The following is an 18,880-nucleotide window of genomic DNA, read 5'->3' on the forward strand; positions in this document are numbered from 1 at the left end:
TAAGGAATTCTTTAGTCGTACCTTGTACGGCTAAGGCATTGTTGAAATTATTCTCACTTTTCGTCTTTGTGAGCTAACATTGTTTTTTCCAAATAAGATACTTTACTTGCAAGCAAGAGGTTAGGAGTGAAGGAAAGCTTTATTGAAAACTTATAAATGTGAATTTGGATCTATTAAACATGAAGTAAATACATGCAGCAGAAAAAATTTCGACATTCGTTCGATCAATCCCGAACAAAATAAAATGTAGGTAAGCGTTTACAAATTGTTTTGAAATCCCTTAAAGTTATCGCAGAACAAAGGGAAATACCAAATGGGTACTTACGCGACCAGGCGCTTAAGTCGTACCGAAGCCTACTTTTTGGGAAAATGTTGAAATCACTATTTTAATAATATATATATATATATATATATATATTATTTTTAATTATATATGATACTTTAATAACTAAAGATTAAATTTACGCAAAAGATTTTCCTTCATATAAATTACCCCAAATAATACAGCATTTTTCCCTTAGGGGGTGCGACTTGAGCAACCTTACCCTATATAAGTAGCTACTTGGAATGTATGTATTCTGATATTGTTTAATATATTAGTAACTTCATGTCATTACAGTCATTTAAATGACACAGTCAACAAGAGTACACTGGACAACATAGATTTGAATATACCTATAATCTATAATTCTAACACTGTAATTTAAATTATAGTCTATTCTATATTTCTAGTATGAAAATGGAAAGTTGATTGATTTATGTTCATTCATTAATATATGTTACTGAGAATACTTACTGGTTTACTTAGAAGTACTTAGAACCCACATTGCAGCTGCATTACAGTACCTACTTATGTATCTGACTTTATAACGTATAATATTTCACACGTCTATTTACAAGTAACTTAAGATGGTGGTGGATCTTCTCCTAATTTATATAAACATATGACTTTCTTATAATACATAATTTACTTTCCAAAATAATTTTTAATTTCCCATGATTATCTTTAATTGTTGCATTTAAATATTTATTATATATTTACATTAAATACAATACGTAATTTAAGTAAGTGCCGCAATTTAAAAGCAGCAACACAATTTAACTAAATTCTTCATAAATTAATAATTTAGAATTCCTAGTACATAAAACATACTTAAACTAAAAATTAATTACCTTATTACATATTTGTACATGTTTGCGAAGTTACTTCAGCCAATAGCCAAGTACCATTTCCTGTTTACTTATAATTTATTACTACAATGTTGAGTACTCCATAAAACGGTCCATAATGTCCATAGAGTTATTATTAGAACGCACTGCAGTATGCATTGGGCTCATTGGGTTGGTCATAGGATTCACAGCGCTACATATTGGCTCCATAGCGCTTGTCATCAGGTTTATTGGTTTATACATTGAGCTTACAGAATTTGTCATTGAACCCGTTGGCTTTTTCAACACACACATTGAGGTCGTTTGATTTGGAACAGAACTAATCGGGTTAGGAAACGAGCTTAAATAATTAGCCATTGAACTCATTGGATTAGCCTGTGAACTTAATGAGTTAGTCATTGAATATACTGGATAAGACGGTGAACTTAACGAGTCAGTCATTGAACTCATTGAGTAAGACAGTGGACTAAATGAGTTAGGCATTGAATTCATTTGATAAGATAGCGAACTTAATGAGTTACTCATTGTACTCGTTGGATAAGATAGGGAACTTATTGACTTGGTCATTGAATTCATCGGGTAAGAGAGAGAACTTATTGTGTTGGATATTGAACTCATTGGATTAGATAGTGAAGTCAATGAATTAATCAATAAATTCATTGAATTTGACATTGGAGTCATCCCACGTGTCATTGAGTTAAAGGCATTTGGGGTAGACATTTGATTGGACATGGCGCTCATTGGATTGGTCATTAAATCAATTGTATTACTCACAGATTTAACTTGAGTGGCTAAAGAGTTTATTGAGTTAGATATTGTGTTCCTTGGGTCAATAATTGAATCCATGGGGTTTGATGTTAAATTTACTTGATTAGTTATTGAATTCAATGAATTCATCGATGAATGGATTGGATTGGCCATTGAGTTCAATAAATCCGTCATTGAGCTCATTGTGACTGTCTCAGTATATGTATGACTAGTTTTAGATGCTGTGGTCTTAACGCATAAGTCCATAGCAGTATGACGCAGTCGCTGCCCAGGGTTTGACTTCCGGGTAACGCTACGGTTGCTGGTAAATCAATGATCAGTACTAAAGTATGAGTTTTGCATAAGGTACAACTTATCAATTGGATTCACTACAGCACCAGTGCCGAGGTTAAGTGGCTCGTGAGCAGAGTGTGAATTATGCTGATGCGGGTGATGGGGCACTTCCAAATTCTGCAGGCTCATAGTATCGGAAGTACCCTCATCCAGTTGATCGAAGTTGCTTCCATCAAGCGATATATCAGAACTGCAAAAGCTGTCACCGGAGTGTGCAGGATAATCTGAAACAATAAATTAGCGAGATTATGACCAGAAGGTCATTATGATTCAATTTTTTATTGCAGTCCTGTTTTGTTTAAAAAATGCTTTAGCTTGCGGCTTAGGCGTCATGAATCACTTTTATACTATGATGCGGATTATATACGTGCAACATTGCTAATATAACGTTATTTAAAGCTCCTTATGTCTCCATCAAATGTCTTGTTAAAGTTTATTCAGCGGATTTCGTTCTCGCGATTTCCTGTTATGTAGTACATATTCAAATATATTATATTTGAGAAAGGCAAATTGTGTAGGTAGGTATGATTGCTGATTCCCCCATATCACTATCATTTTTAGTTATAGTCCGGTCAGGTTAGACAATTGAAATAGCAAAAATTCCGGGAAAGCTGAATTTTCGTAGAGACCTTGGGTTTTACCATTACAAATAAAGTGTCAAAAGTCCCCATCGATCCGACGTGTGCGTCGGCACTTATTCGTGGTAAAACGTCAAAATTGTAGGTTTTTTGGATTTTTTTCAAAAACGGTAAAGGAGAATGCCCATTCTTGGTACTGATTTTTCTCATGCGTCAAAATGAAAGTAATATTAAAATTATTTTGAGATTTTTTTACATAATTTGTCGATCAGAATAGTTTCTTTGAACAGGGGATTCCATTTAGGATAAAATAAGACGAAATGTTGATTGTTGTTCTTAAAAATTAAAATGGCGGAATTTTATACTCGGAATTCAATAAGATCTATTAGTGTTTTGATTAATGATTTTTCTCGTGCATCAAAATGAAAGTAATATTAAAATTATTTTTTGATTTTTTTACTTAGTTTGTCGATCGGAATAGTTTCTTTGAACAAGGGGGTTCCATTTAAGATAAAATAAGACGAAATGTTGATTGTTGCTCTTAAAAATTAAAATGGCGGTATTTTATACTCGGAATTCATTATTTTAGGTTTTTTTACCTACTACCTTTAAAAGTAAATGGAATATGTTAGTCGAACTACATTACGACATTCGATAGATACCTGCTATCAGTTAAAACCGACCATCAATCTATCGTCGGATATTTTTGATTTTGAGGTTATGTAACATTTCGGTAAATAACTTCAGAACCCGGGTGCTGATCTAAAAAATAATTATTGGTGGTAGTATTTGGTTAATTATACATCGTCCACAACAAGTTTCAATTTGATGCAACTCTGGACGGCGGTCCATACTTTCATGGGCATTGTCCTTTTATCAGGCCAACGTTGTATCTCTTAAAATTCTCTATAAAATGGTGCTTATAATTTTTTCTCTAAAACCTATCATTATTCAGATATTGCGCTTGTAAGAATTACGTTTTACACGATATGCACATATTTCCACACCACCTGTGAAATAGGATACGCAGCGCGTTTTTTTAACGTGGTTTCCCTGGGAGGACTATTCCACGAACCTTTATGATGTTATTTCCAGCAACAATACTTATTTAATAGTATGAAAAATATTGATATTGGTTATTGAGTTCAAAAGTCTCTACAAAAAATTGGCTTTCCCGGAATTTTTGCTATTTGACCACTATTTTTATGTCTAAATTGACGGGGCTATTAGGTATTGTGCAAATGTATACATTCGTAGGTGTATCTGTATATGTTGTTTAATTATTTATGTAACCGTTTGTTAATTTTACCGATATATTTATAAAATAAAATAACTAATACTGCATGTTACATTCCTGTGAGACTTACCATCAGGAGAGTAGGGCAGGTTTGGGTTAAGAGGCTGGCTCGAAGCAGAGTAAGCCCCGTCGAGTCCCAGATAATTTCCGTGTTCGCTAGAAGGGGACTCTTGTTTGATACTCTTTTCATCTTTATCTTTCTCTTTTTCTGTATTCTTGTCACCTTCTTGTTTGGCCTTGCGCTGGATTTTTTTCATCTTGGCTCGTTGGTTCTGGAACCATACTTGCACCACTCGCACGCTCAGGCCTGTGTCCTTAGCGAGAGCTTCACGTACTTTACGGCAAGGTTTTGGGCTTACTTCAAATGAGGCTTTGAACTGCCTGCGCTGCGCTGATGTTAGAATCGTTCGTGGCCGTTTGGGACCACGTCGACCGTCTCGTGGCCTCTCCGAATCGTCTATAATCATATCATCCTCCGCGTGTTGCATTAAGTACATCTCCTTTTCGAAGTCTTGCCTGCAAAATATCTGGCCGGCTCTGATGACGTACTGTTCGCCTTTCTGCAGCGGCTGGCAGCACATGACGCACACAAAGCATTGGATGTGAAAAACGTACTGCTGGGCTCGCATGACCATCTCTTGCGGAAGCAAGCGGTCCCCGCACCTGGTGCACTTGACGCCAAACAATCTAAAGGACAAACAATAATTATGACACAGGTTAAATTATTACACGCTAAGCTAATCGCCAGGCATTTCGCTTGCATTTCGCAATTCAGACGCAAAATCATTCGCAATAGTTGAAAGTTAAATTAAATGTTGTTATAAAGATGGTAATGGTTTGTTATACAATATTTAATTACCTATCGTAGTCTGGTTTGCAGTAAAGTTTGGCGTTGCGGGTGTAGCATGTGTGGGCAAGCGGGCAGCCGCACACGCAGCAGCTGAGGCAGTGTTCGTGCCAGGAGAGCTCGCCCACCCGCATGAGGTAACGGTCTTGAATCTTCTGACCGCATCCTTCGCATATCTCGACGATCTTCTCCCGCTTGATGCTTGCACTCAAATCTGTGTAGTAGGAATCTATAATTAGTAGCAAGTGGTAGGTCACACACAATAAATATGGGACTAATCATTTACTAGAGACGTCAATAACGAGGAGATAACATTCAGTTGCGTAACATTTATTATTTTTTTTATTTCATGTGATTACTGATGTGTAAACTCTTATTTGTTTAGGGCCCTTGATGACCTGAAAAATCAAATAATGCCAACGTTGTCTTCAGTTGTGGGACTTGAAGCCCTCTTTAGTGATGAATCATTGAACGGAACATGACGCTAGTTGTACCTAAGTACAAAGTTATTGTTACGCTACTGATAACTGATATACGATGATTATGTACACGCAGCTAGATTAAAGCATTGTGAGCTTACAAACTAATGAATTTCATCTTGCAATAGGACAAAAACCGACAAACTTTTCACGCGATATAGGTGTGAGTGTACAATATCAAAATTTCACACATATTTTTATTTGTTCTTATTGGTTGCTTTAATATGAATTCTTTAATTATGTTTAGTATAAATAATAGCTTTCTTACTATAGATGCTTAGTGCTGCTTTACGTGCGACTTAAGATCGCTTATACAATATTTTATATTAGTAATTTGTTCTTAATTATTGTCATAGGGCAAAATAACCAAAACTTAATAATCTACCAGCTACATATTAAACTATACAATTTTGTAAATAGTTTCGAGAATAATGTGAAGTCTACCTATACGCACTTGGCCAGCGCGGTGGACTATGGCCTAATCCTTCTCATTCCGAGAGGAGACCCGTGCCCAGCAGTGGGACAGTAATGGGTTGATGATGATGATGATTCCTTAGTCGGTATAAGCCTACGTTGTTACTTACGGCATACCGTACTACTGACACAATTTTCTTACTACATATTTAATAATTGCGTATTTTTATAACAGGATGACTATGTGGAGTTTAGGCTAGGCTAGACGTGATATACCCGAGTTGAATTTAATTTCAAGAAAATATCGATGTAGGGTGCGCAGATAATATGAGCCCATGAAATCCTGAGGGTAGCGCGGCGTGGCGCGTCGGTTGCCATAGCTACCTATAGGACTATAGGTATGCCTCGTGAGAATGGCGTTGCGGCGAAAGTATCGGGCGTCTCACCGCGCTCCTTAGACTTTGGAAGGGGGTGCCGCCCAGTGGGAGGGGCGTGCCGGGTCAAACGGGTCATGAGTGATCAACCCGGGAACAAAATGTTGGCGTGAAACAACCCCGTGATGCTTAATCGATGTCGTAAATGTACGAGCCTTCTGCGTGGCGTTCAGATCCCGCGGACGAATTTGTGAATTGTTATACAAACATTTATTACTTAAATAAATAAAAAAACTATAGTAGGCATAATTAATTTATTAATTATGCCTACTATAGTTTTTTTCTTTCACATTTATCGGTTCTATTGAAAAGCCTTTCAAATATTTTATTCCATTTATATTCTCAAAATCTACATATATTTATGAAACGTTGATAATCAATGATATTACTTGTAATGTATAATTCAATGCCCTTGAATTTGTATCGTTTTTATACAAGGAAAGAGTAGCTATACACATTTTCTAGTCTTGCAGTTATGTCTGACCTAACCTAAGTTTTAATTAGAAAGAGTAACTTAAGTGAGTACCTACCCCATGAAAAATGATAAAATTGTTGGCTATCTGTAAGTATTTAATTTCGCAGTTCAGTGCAGTGCGAACCGCTGCTTCGATCGCACGCATTACGTAGTCCCCACCTTGCGAAGTAGCGCTTATTACAGTAGTGATGGAAAAGACTCGGAAATATCGATATCGACTTCATCCAGACAGACAAGCCGACTTCATCCTTAACCTCAGAGAAACTTCGAAGTGCGACAGCCGTTAAAAGTAACAATAAGGTGCCACCCATATTAATGGTACTTAAACCGGAATGGAACCATGATATTCAGACTGATTTCCCGATATACTAGTTCCTACCATCGTCTTTATAAAGGAAACAATCGACTAGCTATTTATTGTTACTCTTCTGAAAGTCACCAAAAATTGCAAGAGGGCTTAAGAGCTGAGAAGATGTGTTTCCATACCTTCTCAAGAAAAGATGAACGGCAGTATAAAGCAGTAATTTTTGGCCTACCGTCATATGTTGAAGATTCACTCAGCAAGGAGCTTCATTCGTTGGGATTTCAGGGAACAACAGTACGTAAATTGAAGACTGCACTGCATCTTGTACAATTACCTCCTGGCTCCGATATGTCATCATTTCGTAAAATAAAATAAATAATGTTGCGGTTGCTGAAACCGTATCAAAGTTATCTCAAGTCGATAAAAATTCTATGTTTGAATTGGTCACTCCTTTATACATCAAAACATTAATATCTTAATTAAAAAGCCGTAAATCTCCTGGAATAGATAACATAAGCAACATTTTAATCAGTAATCTCCCATATAAATGTATTATTTTTATAACTAAAATCTTCAACGATTGTCTTAAGTTTGCATATTTTCCGAATAGCTGGAAAGTTGCGAAAGTTATTTGTATTAAAAAGCCAGGGAAACATGAAACAAATCCCACTAGTTATAGGCCTATAAGTCTACTTCCTGGCTTAAGTAAATTATTTGAGTCTGTTATATCTTCTAAATTGGCTAAAAGTATTGAACACAAAATTATTCCTGAACAGTTTGGTTTTCGGAAGTCACATTCAACCACTCAACAACTAGCAAGACTAGTTGAGCACATTGCACACCACTTGAACTTAAGGCAATCTACAGGCTTAATCCTACTTGATGTTGAAAAAGCTTGATGTTTGACACGGTGTGGCACAGTGGTCTCCTTCGCAAGCTAATGATGCATAATGTACCCATAAGTCTTGTTAAGTTAATTTTCTGTTCACATTGGATCCTTCTCATCTAGGCCTCGCTGTATACCTGCTGGAGTACCGCAAGGCTCAAATTTAGGACCTTATCTATTTGTAGTATTCGTCAATGATATCCCTAGGCAACCTCATACCGCACTTGCAGGATTCGCCGATGATACTGCTAGTTACACTTCATCATGTGATATTGATGTCATTATTACTCGTCTTCAATGGTCTCTTATGCTTATGCTTGCATGCTGAAATGCTTATGGATTATTTTAATAAATGGAAGTTAAAACTAAATACATGTAAAACTGAAGGCATCATGTTTTCCAGAAAGCGGTGTTCTCCAAAAATATGTCTTAAAGTGAACGATCATTGTATTCCCTGGAGTGCTGAGGTTAAATACTTAGGATTGACAATTGATAATAAAATTAACTGCCCTGTTTGACGTATGCTTCCCCTGTCTGGTGTAGCACATGAAATACTAATTACAAAAAAATTCAAACCGTTCAAAATAAAGCTATTAAAATATCATTTAACACTCCTTATTTAACAAATCTTCAAAAATTACATGATAATATTAATTATCTCCCAATTAAAAGCTACGTTCTTAAATTAGCCAAGAAATTTTATCAAAACAATTTACACATTAATAATAAACTAATTTCTTCGATAGGATCAATTCTACAATCTGTAATACATCTTACGCGGCGACGTACAATCGATATCGCTTGCCCCATCACTATTTTCTTAGTGGCGAATGACGTCGGCATCTTATCGCATGACCGCTCGTGCATTGTGTGCCTCGAGTTTTTGCATCTTACTTACCCTATTTATTCTAACAATAATTATATATTCAATTGATTTTTTTTTACAGTAATATGTTAATTATAATTTAAAATATTTTGTTATTCAATAGATATAGATAACGGCGCGGGCTATTATTTTCAATTAATTTTAGTGTTATGTTATGATTTCCATTCAAATTACTTCATTAACAATTATTTTAGTAGACTATATTTTTGGAGCGGGTAACTCCGGATGGGGTTGCAAGTGTCGCCTTTTTGTTATAAGAACTATGATTATTGTTTCGTTTTTGAGAGTGAGTTGACAATTGACGTTGATGGCGTGTGGACTTGTAAATCCATCGGCTCCGAATTTATTATTTTCTTGTGTGCTTCTTTGTTGGAACCGAAAGCAGTTGGTGCACTATGAAGGAACGCCATCTGGCATTTCTATATCGGACAGACGCGAGGCTCGGCGATCTGACATAGATATAATTATATTGTTTGTATATTGAACTAATATATACCAACATTGTTATATGTAAAAATAAGTGTATAACATGCTGACTGTCCACAATAACTTGAATTATTTAATTGCGCTTCGTTATGTCAAAAAAGCTACAATTGATTATTTTTAAATATTTTAAAAAGGCATCTTTAGTCTGTATAAAATAAACAAATTTGTAAGATTGTTGTACTTAACATTATTGTTATTGTATAACGTTTGTGTACCTTTATTATATTAAATAAAGTTATTTTAAAAACAAAAACAATTTCGTAGTTATTTATATGTAACTACCTATAGATGTGTCTGGTTGAATGGATTCCATTTTGCGGTAGGTAAATACTAAATAGACACACGTGACATTTTGAGAGGTTAAAAGTGATCCTATTAGCGTCGGTTCCTTACTGACTAGCGCAACGAATATGAGGGTTTCATTAATGCGCTTAATAATAGCCCTCAGACTTGAACTGGATTTTCTTACTACTGGCTCGAGCAGACGGAATGAATCGCTTCACAAAGGTGCTGTCGTTTGCGTACCTACCTAAGGTTAGTAAAGTTACCAGGATCTCCGGCATTAATAGATATCTATCAATTTGGTCATACGAGTATCCATTAAGAACTACTCGTGACGACCGTCCACTCAAGAACTAGAAGACGCTAGAACTAGTGTAGGTACCTACCTATTTTTCAACCATCGAATATCCTTACTATATTACCTATTACTTAGGCTTACCACTACGATTATACGCACGCGTTTAACCGCAAGATTGAAACCGCAAAAATATGTAACACTTTGCTTTCTATACAATTGCACACATCAGCGAATTTTTTCAGTGACTAATTAAAAAAACTTAAACTGTTACATTTCGATCGCGCGTTTTATTTGTCTCTCATAGTAATAGTATGGTAGAGCACGCATTATGTTTCAACGCATCAGGTTTTTTTATTCAGTTTCGATGGGCGAGTGATAACGCTAACGACACAACACATGCTGTTCGCCAGAAATCCATGATGGTACTGAAATAAAATTAATTAATTTCAGTTATTTCTATTCCGCTTGCGTTTAACCGCAGTGTGTACTTAGCCTTAATAGGTAATTTTCGGCGGATCTTGAACTATGATATTTTTCATTATTAAATAATGTAGGTGGCAATCAAACTTTCATTCTTTTTATTACATTGATTTCTAAAAATTTTAATCTGCCAATGATAACGGTAACAATAGGTAACGTAAGTAACGGTTACGTTACCTATGTGAAATCCGGATCTGTATACATATTTTTCAATCCGGAATACCACAAATCCCAACACAGTAGAATATAGATAGGCAGATATAGATAATGCAGGAAATGTTTTAGTGGAAATTTAATTAATCAGTACATCAACACATTTTATTGCGGTTTTGCTGTTTCATAAATATTGGTATTGGTCACACATATTGGTATTTGTTGGGTTTTGTAAGTTCAAATAGGTTTTGATAAATCTATTGGCATTGAATGTCATTATATACCTACCTACCTTAATCCATTGAAATATTACAATTCTTGGTCCTTAGCGTACAAAAGCCAGATAAAGCCATTTTACTTTTTTGATGTCAGGGGTTTGTGTGAAGCTAAATTCAAGTTTGTGGAGCCTCAACTCTTGTCTCTCGGCAACCATCTTAAAAATGGGGTACAAATCGTTTTCACAATTTATCGAGGTAACTATTTTTTGCACAGTAAATTTATTACAACAATTTTAGTCCGTAATTGAATTATGTATAAATACAATTACTATGTATACTTAGAATACATATACTACAATTTTGATCCTATGGGTACCAACTATTTGTTGTAGAACCACAATTACGAAAGTTAATAACGAAATAAGATTAATACCTATATACGTAATATAATAAAATAAAATTAAAATTAAATTCTGAGCTGTACCTACCCTTAGTTAGAGATTTTACTTTTGCTCAAAAACTTTTAACGTTTTTCAAAGTTTACGTTTTTGGATAGTGTACCTACTGAGAGAGAGGGTAGCGAGATATTTTTACATAGGTCAGTTGGTAGGTATTATAGGGCTATCCCTATGTTATGAAAAATATTATAGAGAACTGATTTCTAAAAGGTATTCGTAAATACTTTTTTTTTTGTTAAACTTTATTTGTAATAATGATTATGCACCTTTACCACAGTATAAGGATATAGATATTTGTACCGTGCCTTTACGTACAGATTCAAAACAACAGTTTTTATACCTGTATATTTAATGCTTACAAAATATAGAAAACAAACAAGAGGTAAATGGAATCGCAGAAGTGGGGCGTCCAATTAAAAGTTCCGAGTGTGTCCTTTGACTTTATAAACAAGGTCATATACCTACTTATAGGGGACAACTCATACATCGCGCACGTTTTCATATCTATAACCGGCACCAGTCGCCTCGCACGTATACCTACATATATAGATATAGGTAGGTATACATTTCACCCTCACATACCTATCTAATATTTGTCTAAATGCTGTTTCGGATATCGATTTTATGGTTCGATGGCACGAGAACTACGCTTTCCAAAGCTCGTAAGTAAATACTCGTAGGAAATGTACCTACACGTGGATGGTAGAGGTGGTTCGATCCGATTGTGGTTCGATTCCGGCGGCACCTATTTTTGTTTTCTTTTCGAGGGGGAAACCTTCAAAAGGTACCCGACGACGTGGGAGCGACGCTGGGTTATGTAGGATTTTTACCGCACTAACCCCCCTACTAACTAAGGGATCTCAGTGAACCTCGGGATGGAGAACTCCCGGATCTCCGACGGAACACAACCGGAGTCCTCCAAGCGCGATCCCCGGATCGGGATCTTACGACAGGCAGGGGATACCGTAGTCCTATTCTAGTCCCGGAACTATAGGGACACCTGGCCGGGGGGCGCTATCTACGCCTTCGGCGTCTCCTTCACCGAGCGGGATCGGCGCTCTTCCTGGCCTGTTAGGCGTCCTCTTTAGCGAGCATAACGCGGTCGCAGAACGCGACCACGCTATCCCACGCTTCGCCAGAACGGACCATCCCCGCAACAACAGTTTCCGGGGAGAGGTCCGGCCCTATGTGCTGCACCAGCATCTGCCGCTCGGGTTGCCACGCTGGGCAATCCTCGAGCGTGTGCAGCGCAGAAACCTGGGCACCACCGCAACACCTAATAACAGTAGTGTTAAGCGGTGCCGCGTTCTGGTTTGAATGATATGGTAAAGGATAATACCCACTTAGCATCAGATGAAATGCATGCTCGTCTGCTGTTCCTAGAATAATAATATAATAGCGACCTATTGCGGAGTCCGGTGCCGAGTACGATCTCAGCCAGCCCGACGTCCAAAAGAGGAACGTCCAATGTTCATGGACGGCAGTGCACTTACCACATGGGCGTTCGTTTTGCTACATATTTCAACCTTTTTTTAACAGTAAATGTGACTGTCTCAATGTCTCAAGGAATACCGGGCCTCTGTACACACGGGATATAGAAGCCGGGGGAGGGATAATAAATAATTTAAGAACGGTTTATTGTTAAAATGTAAGTAGGTTTTATTGTTTAGAAATACTGACCGTAAGTCTCAGTACGTCATGTAAGCGAATATATTGGACTTTCGGGCACCCCTGATGTCAAAAGCCCTGGGCACGGTTTTCTTGTGGGCAAAGACGGATTAACATAGCACTATAAAATTCGTAATGCACATAATGTACAGAATAAGCAGAAATACAGAATGTACTTCGTGCCCGCATCGGTCTCCCGCCCCGAAGCTTTAAGCTCGTCGTAGTACCTACCTACCGGCCAGGAATTTTAACCGATTGCACGCTTTTTATTTTTTACAAAATAAGCTTTTAAATACACATACACAGGTTTGCTTTTCTCTGCCTGTGCTTATAGCAAAGTGCAGACAGCAACCCGCATTGGGGCAGCGTGGTTGAGTGAGTTCCAAGCTTCTCCTAGTCGTAGGGCGAGCACTATGCTTGATTGTGGCAAATAAAAATGTACCTACTAAACATTTTGCAGCCAATAAATAGTAGGTAGGTAGGTAGGTAGTACCTACGCAGTACGTATTTATTTTTATGCCGAATAACTTTAAACGGTTCGTAAAACTCCAGCCTAAATTAAATTCACGTTAGTCATCGCAGTCAATAAACACACAAAATAAACTCAAAACGGGTATATATCGAGTCGAGTCTCTGTAATTGGAATCGAAACTAATACGCATTGCTACGCTCTTTAATTGAAACACTACATATATTTAGAACTAGCTGTGCCCCGCGGTTTTACCCGCTTTAAACAGTAATTCTAACACGGTTAGTGGGTAGTAAACCGCGGGGACAGCTAGTTCTAACATATAAGTAGCCTAAGTTACTCCTTATTACATCAGCTACCTGCCAACAAAAGTCCCGTCAAAATAGGTCCAGCCATTTCAGAGATTAGCCAGAACAAACCGACAGACAGACAAAAATTGTAAAAAAAAAACATTTTGGTATATGTACCGTATGTTTATTCATATGCATGAAGTAAAGCGCGGTTATTTCAATATTAAAAACAGACACTCCAATTTTATTTATACGCATAGATAGTCTTCTAAGACTTCCTTCAAAAATATATATGAAAGCATCTAATGCAAATTAAAAGGATACATTTTCCTTTACTAAATAACTGTTCCTACGATAACCGACTATACCCTGTATAAATTATATGTAAGTACTACATGCGGCCTACTGTAGGTAGCTATTGGTATTTTATCACTTTAAATAAGCATTCATAGGTTAAAGTTAATAGTTAACCCATATTTGATTACGTCCTTGTGATACTTTTACCATACCAACAATTATAACGCGTATAATCTGTGATTACCTATTGTACAATTTATATTTTATTACATGAAAGCTCTACCATCCAAAGTGACGATATGCGACGAGTATCGCAAAATTGAATTATTCGGCGAGTTTTACACGGCCTACATATCTACCTGCGTGTTTGAACGGTTCAGCAAACTTTTGTTAGGTGGAAATATGCAGACGCCATGCCCAGCATCCTGTCACCGGTTAGTTTGTTGTCCAACTCCAACAACAACCCGAAAAACGTATAGAATGTATTTCAAAAACTAGGACCCCTTTGAGCTGGATACGAAAAAGCATATAATATAAAGTACATAGTTCACAAAATTTAAAGTCGAGAGTAAATTGTCATTTAATACTTTTTTGTGAGCTCTGAATGAGCTTTGAATAGATTTTTTTGTGTTCCATCTGATTAACTTACATTATGATTATGTTGGATAATTCATAAATCAAAATACTTACCTGAAATCCTATATCCTAGTTAAATAATAAGGGAATACATTTCTCGGTAAAACGCATGTTTTTTTTTATTTACTTAAATATATTTTATACTTACAATCTATTCAAATAACCTTTTATTAGAAAAGATAAGACTAATTTAATTTCACAGTCCTCTTCGACTGAACTGTCAGTGCCTGTGGTTACCGCATTCTATTAGTATCATTATTATTTTTTTAACTTTTATCCAACTACCTGCTTTATTTAGTACTTGAAGCACCACTACGTCTCAATGTTAACATCGTTTATGTCAGATTTTTATCCTCGAACACGTTCTATTAGCGTACCCGTAATCCCGACAAAGGGCGTCCAGCGGAACATCGTGGGGTTTTAGCCAGTAGTAGTCCGGCATATCCTCCTTGTTACCTGCACGGCTGAGAGGAACCTATGAACGGTTTCCTCACTTAAAACAGGACTGTCTAGCAAAGTCCGTCATAAAAAAAAACTTAGTTGTTAAGTAACGTACCTACTGACTGACATGGATCTGTTTTAAGAAAGGTTAAATAAAATATGTTTTAGAGACAATATAGAGACAAATTGTGCAAAATTAGTCGTAAAGTCCAAAATTAACAACACTTATTTTGCATATTTAGATATAATATAGTTTATTTTTACCGATTATTCAAATGTATTATTTCAATAATTTCTCAACTTCTATATCGTTAAATATTATTCCTCTATAACAATTGATATGTGGACGTTTTCTAGACATGAATTTAGCAAGTGGTAGAGCTTTTGCTGATCAATTCCCATTTATCGATGGTTTGTTTCTATTGAACAAAGCGTAATGGACGCCACCTAAAAGATATGGTATTGTGAAAAAATAAACAATTTTGGCGATCTCTACATAACTATATAATTCATACTTTTTTGAAGTGGATATTTGCCTGATATATGCCTAAAAGGCTGACAACTATGCGTTATCCAATTAAAAGCCGATTGTGATTCAAAAACAAGGGAAGCCACAAAACCACGCAATGATATCAAATTTTCATAGGGGGATCAAATGTAAAACCGCGCATATGTAATTTGAAAACTATAACTGTAGAAACGTAGACATTAGATAAATTTAAATAATCGACGAATCGAACGAATGACGATTTTATTCTTTTCTAAAATTTTAATTGGATATCGAGTTTTCAAATAAACCTACAGGCTCTGGGCAATGAATTTGTTGACATGAATCAGCGTTCACTCACGTTCACCATGTTAGAAAAAAAAACTGTTTTATTCAAATATGTATATAAAGTCTATAGCATAATGTTTTATGTAATATTAATACTTCTTTACACTAATATCTACATTTCATTTAGTCTACCTGATGATTTTCCACGACAACCCACGTAGCAGAGCGGTCACTATACCGATCTGACGCGCAAAGGGTTGATGAATTTGAATATCTGTTTCGGATCGGTGTTTGTGTATTAGTCCTTGTGTGTGTCCATAGCATCTACGATATAGGAAATCCTAGTGTGGGGCAGTAAGTGTAGAAAGCGTCTCTCATCTGTCGATATAAAGCATTATTCGTAAGTGAAACTGAGATGGAAAGCACCGAGACATTGCAATCGCATAACTATATTCTTAAAACAGAATACAGCAAAACTAAACTGCTGTTTTAAGGCAGAAATAGGGGTTGATGAACGGATGAATCACAATAAGTTCTACCGCCTTCAACTAATGCCTAAACATGACTAATGATAATAGCTACTAATGTAAGACCTATACCTACGTAGTTCAAAAATTAACAGTTTCAAAAATTGAATTTGCAACTAATGACAGTAGTAATTTTGTGAACTACAAACAGCATTGAAAGCATTAAAGCGTACCGATTGTGTTTCGATTCGGTGAATTGTACCTACAATTGAATATATCCCGACCATTTAATTAAAATAATTTTTTACTCGGTACAAATAAAGCCTCACAAAACACAAAGCCAAAACTCATTTTATTCAGTCTGTTGTTTCTAGTGTTTGTTAAATATTTTGCAATATGCCAACACGCGTAGTACAGTATCGTTCAATTCCGGCTTGTCCCTGTAGTTCCGGGATCGGAATAGGGCTGCGGTATCCTCTGCCTGTCGTAAGAGGCGACTAAAAGGGGCTTTCGGGATTGCGGGCGGCAAGAGTGGGAGCACGACCTGACCAGTCAGCAACCCCGGGAATGACGGTAGTGTGTGTGATTCCGGTTGCATTACTTTGGAGATCCCGGAGTCCTCTACGCAGCGCTGAGGACGGCCACCTCGAGGGGTGCTAGTGCGGTAAAGATCCCACATAACCCTGTATCCCTCCCACGGCACCGGGTATCTTTTGAAGGTTTACCCGTCGAGAAGAAAAAAAGGTTCGATTCCGGCTAGACATCTAAATAATGAAATTATATTACTATTATATGTCTGGGTATTCCCGGATCGGTAATTCTCGGGAAAAACACGATGAGTCGGGACAGGAAAAATAGGCCGGGATCCCGGGAAGTCGGGAAATTTCAAAGGTCCAAAAAAATCTTTAAAAAATGGTAAATTACTCATAGATTTTAACATTTATGATGATTTTAACATGCAATACTCAATCAGAACATATTTACAATGTTAAAGTAGACTTTATCGCGTGAGAATATGTCATTTAAGCACAAATTAATACCGAAGTTTCAACTATATTGTAATGGTAGTGCTTACAAGTTGACGGAAATGAAATATGATTAAAAAATTAAGAATAATGTCAATGTAAGAAATAAATTTGCAAATGAGGCACTAAATGAATCCATACATTCATTACCCTTTTGAGGAACATTGCTAGACAAAGGCTTCTTATTATATAATTAGGTACAATTAGCCAAGTGCAATTCGAACTCGCAGCTCGAGAGTATCGTACCACCAAAATTTTTATTTATTTTATTTGTTGTATTAGTTATTTTTGCAGTCATTGAAGTACATGCATTATGAAAAGCGAAAAACATCGAAAAATAGCGGTTCCAAGTTTAAAATATAATAAATACAAGGAACCTTGTATTTATTATATTTGAAACTTTTTTATTTTTAGTATTTATTGTTATAGCAGCTATTATACATACTCTGCAAAATTTTCAAATTTCTATCTATTATGGTTCAGGGGGGCTAGCCAAGTTGACATTCTACAGTCGCTTGCGCTGTAGAAACGCTATAGAAACGCTAAAATGTATGAAAATATCAATGATCACGTGATCAAAATAGCGAAGTAGAAAAGTCGTAGCCAAGTTACACGATAGAATAGAACGCTAGCGATTCTACAATGCCCATGTCATTTCTTTTTTCCATACAAATGACAACCTTTGACAACCTTTTGATAACCTTTTGACTTTTTTGTCAAATTTGTTAGCGAAGCGTATTCTAAGATAAATATCATAGTGAGCGATCGCGCCGACCCTGTAGAAAACGTAAACGCTAATAAAATGGTGGATTCTGTATCAGCTGTTTGTCACTTCACTACGCGCTATCACTGCATTATAGACTTTAATTACTTTTGATCATTTGAAAATGTATACTTTAAATGTGTTGAAATTTGAATATGGCTCTCTATAACTAGTGTATCCTAAAATATTATAGAAATGAATTGCAAAGCCGTTTTTTCTATTTTAAATTAATATGAGCATATAATATAACTAGATGACCCGGTGAACTTCGTACCACCTAATTATGAGTGACTATCTGTACCCCGTAGTTTCACTCGTGTAACAGTCTTAAGGGTTGATCTAAACAAACAAACAGTGACTCAGATGCTTCATTATGTCTTATGATCATTTTCTTAGTGCTCCAAATTAACGGATTTTAAATTAAAGTTCCATACCCGATTAAACGACCGTAAGAGTTGATTTTCCAGAAACGGTGAAATATGTGTTCTATTATTTTCAATATAAAAGCTAAATTCTAATTTTCATAGACTTTGCTTCAAAACCTGCCGACTTCTAAACGAAGTGCCTTTTAAAGCCAAATGCAATTTTTTACAGCCTTTGCTTCCAAATTAACGGATTTTAAAATAAAATTCCAACCCCTATTTAACCAACTTAGGGTTGATTTTCCAAATATCGTAAAATAGATATTTAATAACTTTCTATCGAAATCCCAAATACCAATATTCATATAGTTTTGCATCAAAACTGGGCGACTTTAATACAACCTTTCTCCCCTTATTTATTCATGGAAACGCGGTCGAACA

The 18,880-nt window shown here is 36.2% G+C and overlaps 1 protein-coding gene across 1 annotated transcript in view; it reads right to left on the bottom strand.

Annotated features, from left to right (window-relative positions):
• Positions 1-2,247: 2,247 nt before the first annotated feature.
• The window catches only part of Lmx1a (LIM homeobox transcription factor 1 alpha), a 28,353-nt gene continuing 11,720 nt past the window's right edge, over positions 2,248-18,880 (bottom strand). The window contains exons 2-4 of the mRNA XM_073075218.1: positions 5,006-5,207; positions 4,217-4,833; positions 2,248-2,495 (exon numbers count right to left, since the gene is read on the bottom strand). Of these exons, the coding sequence (XP_072931319.1) occupies positions 2,248-2,495; positions 4,217-4,833; positions 5,006-5,207 (1,067 nt within the window). The remainder of the gene's footprint in view (positions 2,496-4,216; positions 4,834-5,005; positions 5,208-18,880) is intronic.

This window comes from Epargyreus clarus, unplaced genomic scaffold (genome assembly GCF_041222505.1).
Source record: "Epargyreus clarus isolate Ecla_fem2 unplaced genomic scaffold, WU_Ecla_fem_2.2 ptg000007l, whole genome shotgun sequence".
Classification (NCBI taxonomy): domain Eukaryota; kingdom Metazoa; phylum Arthropoda; class Insecta; order Lepidoptera; family Hesperiidae; genus Epargyreus; species Epargyreus clarus.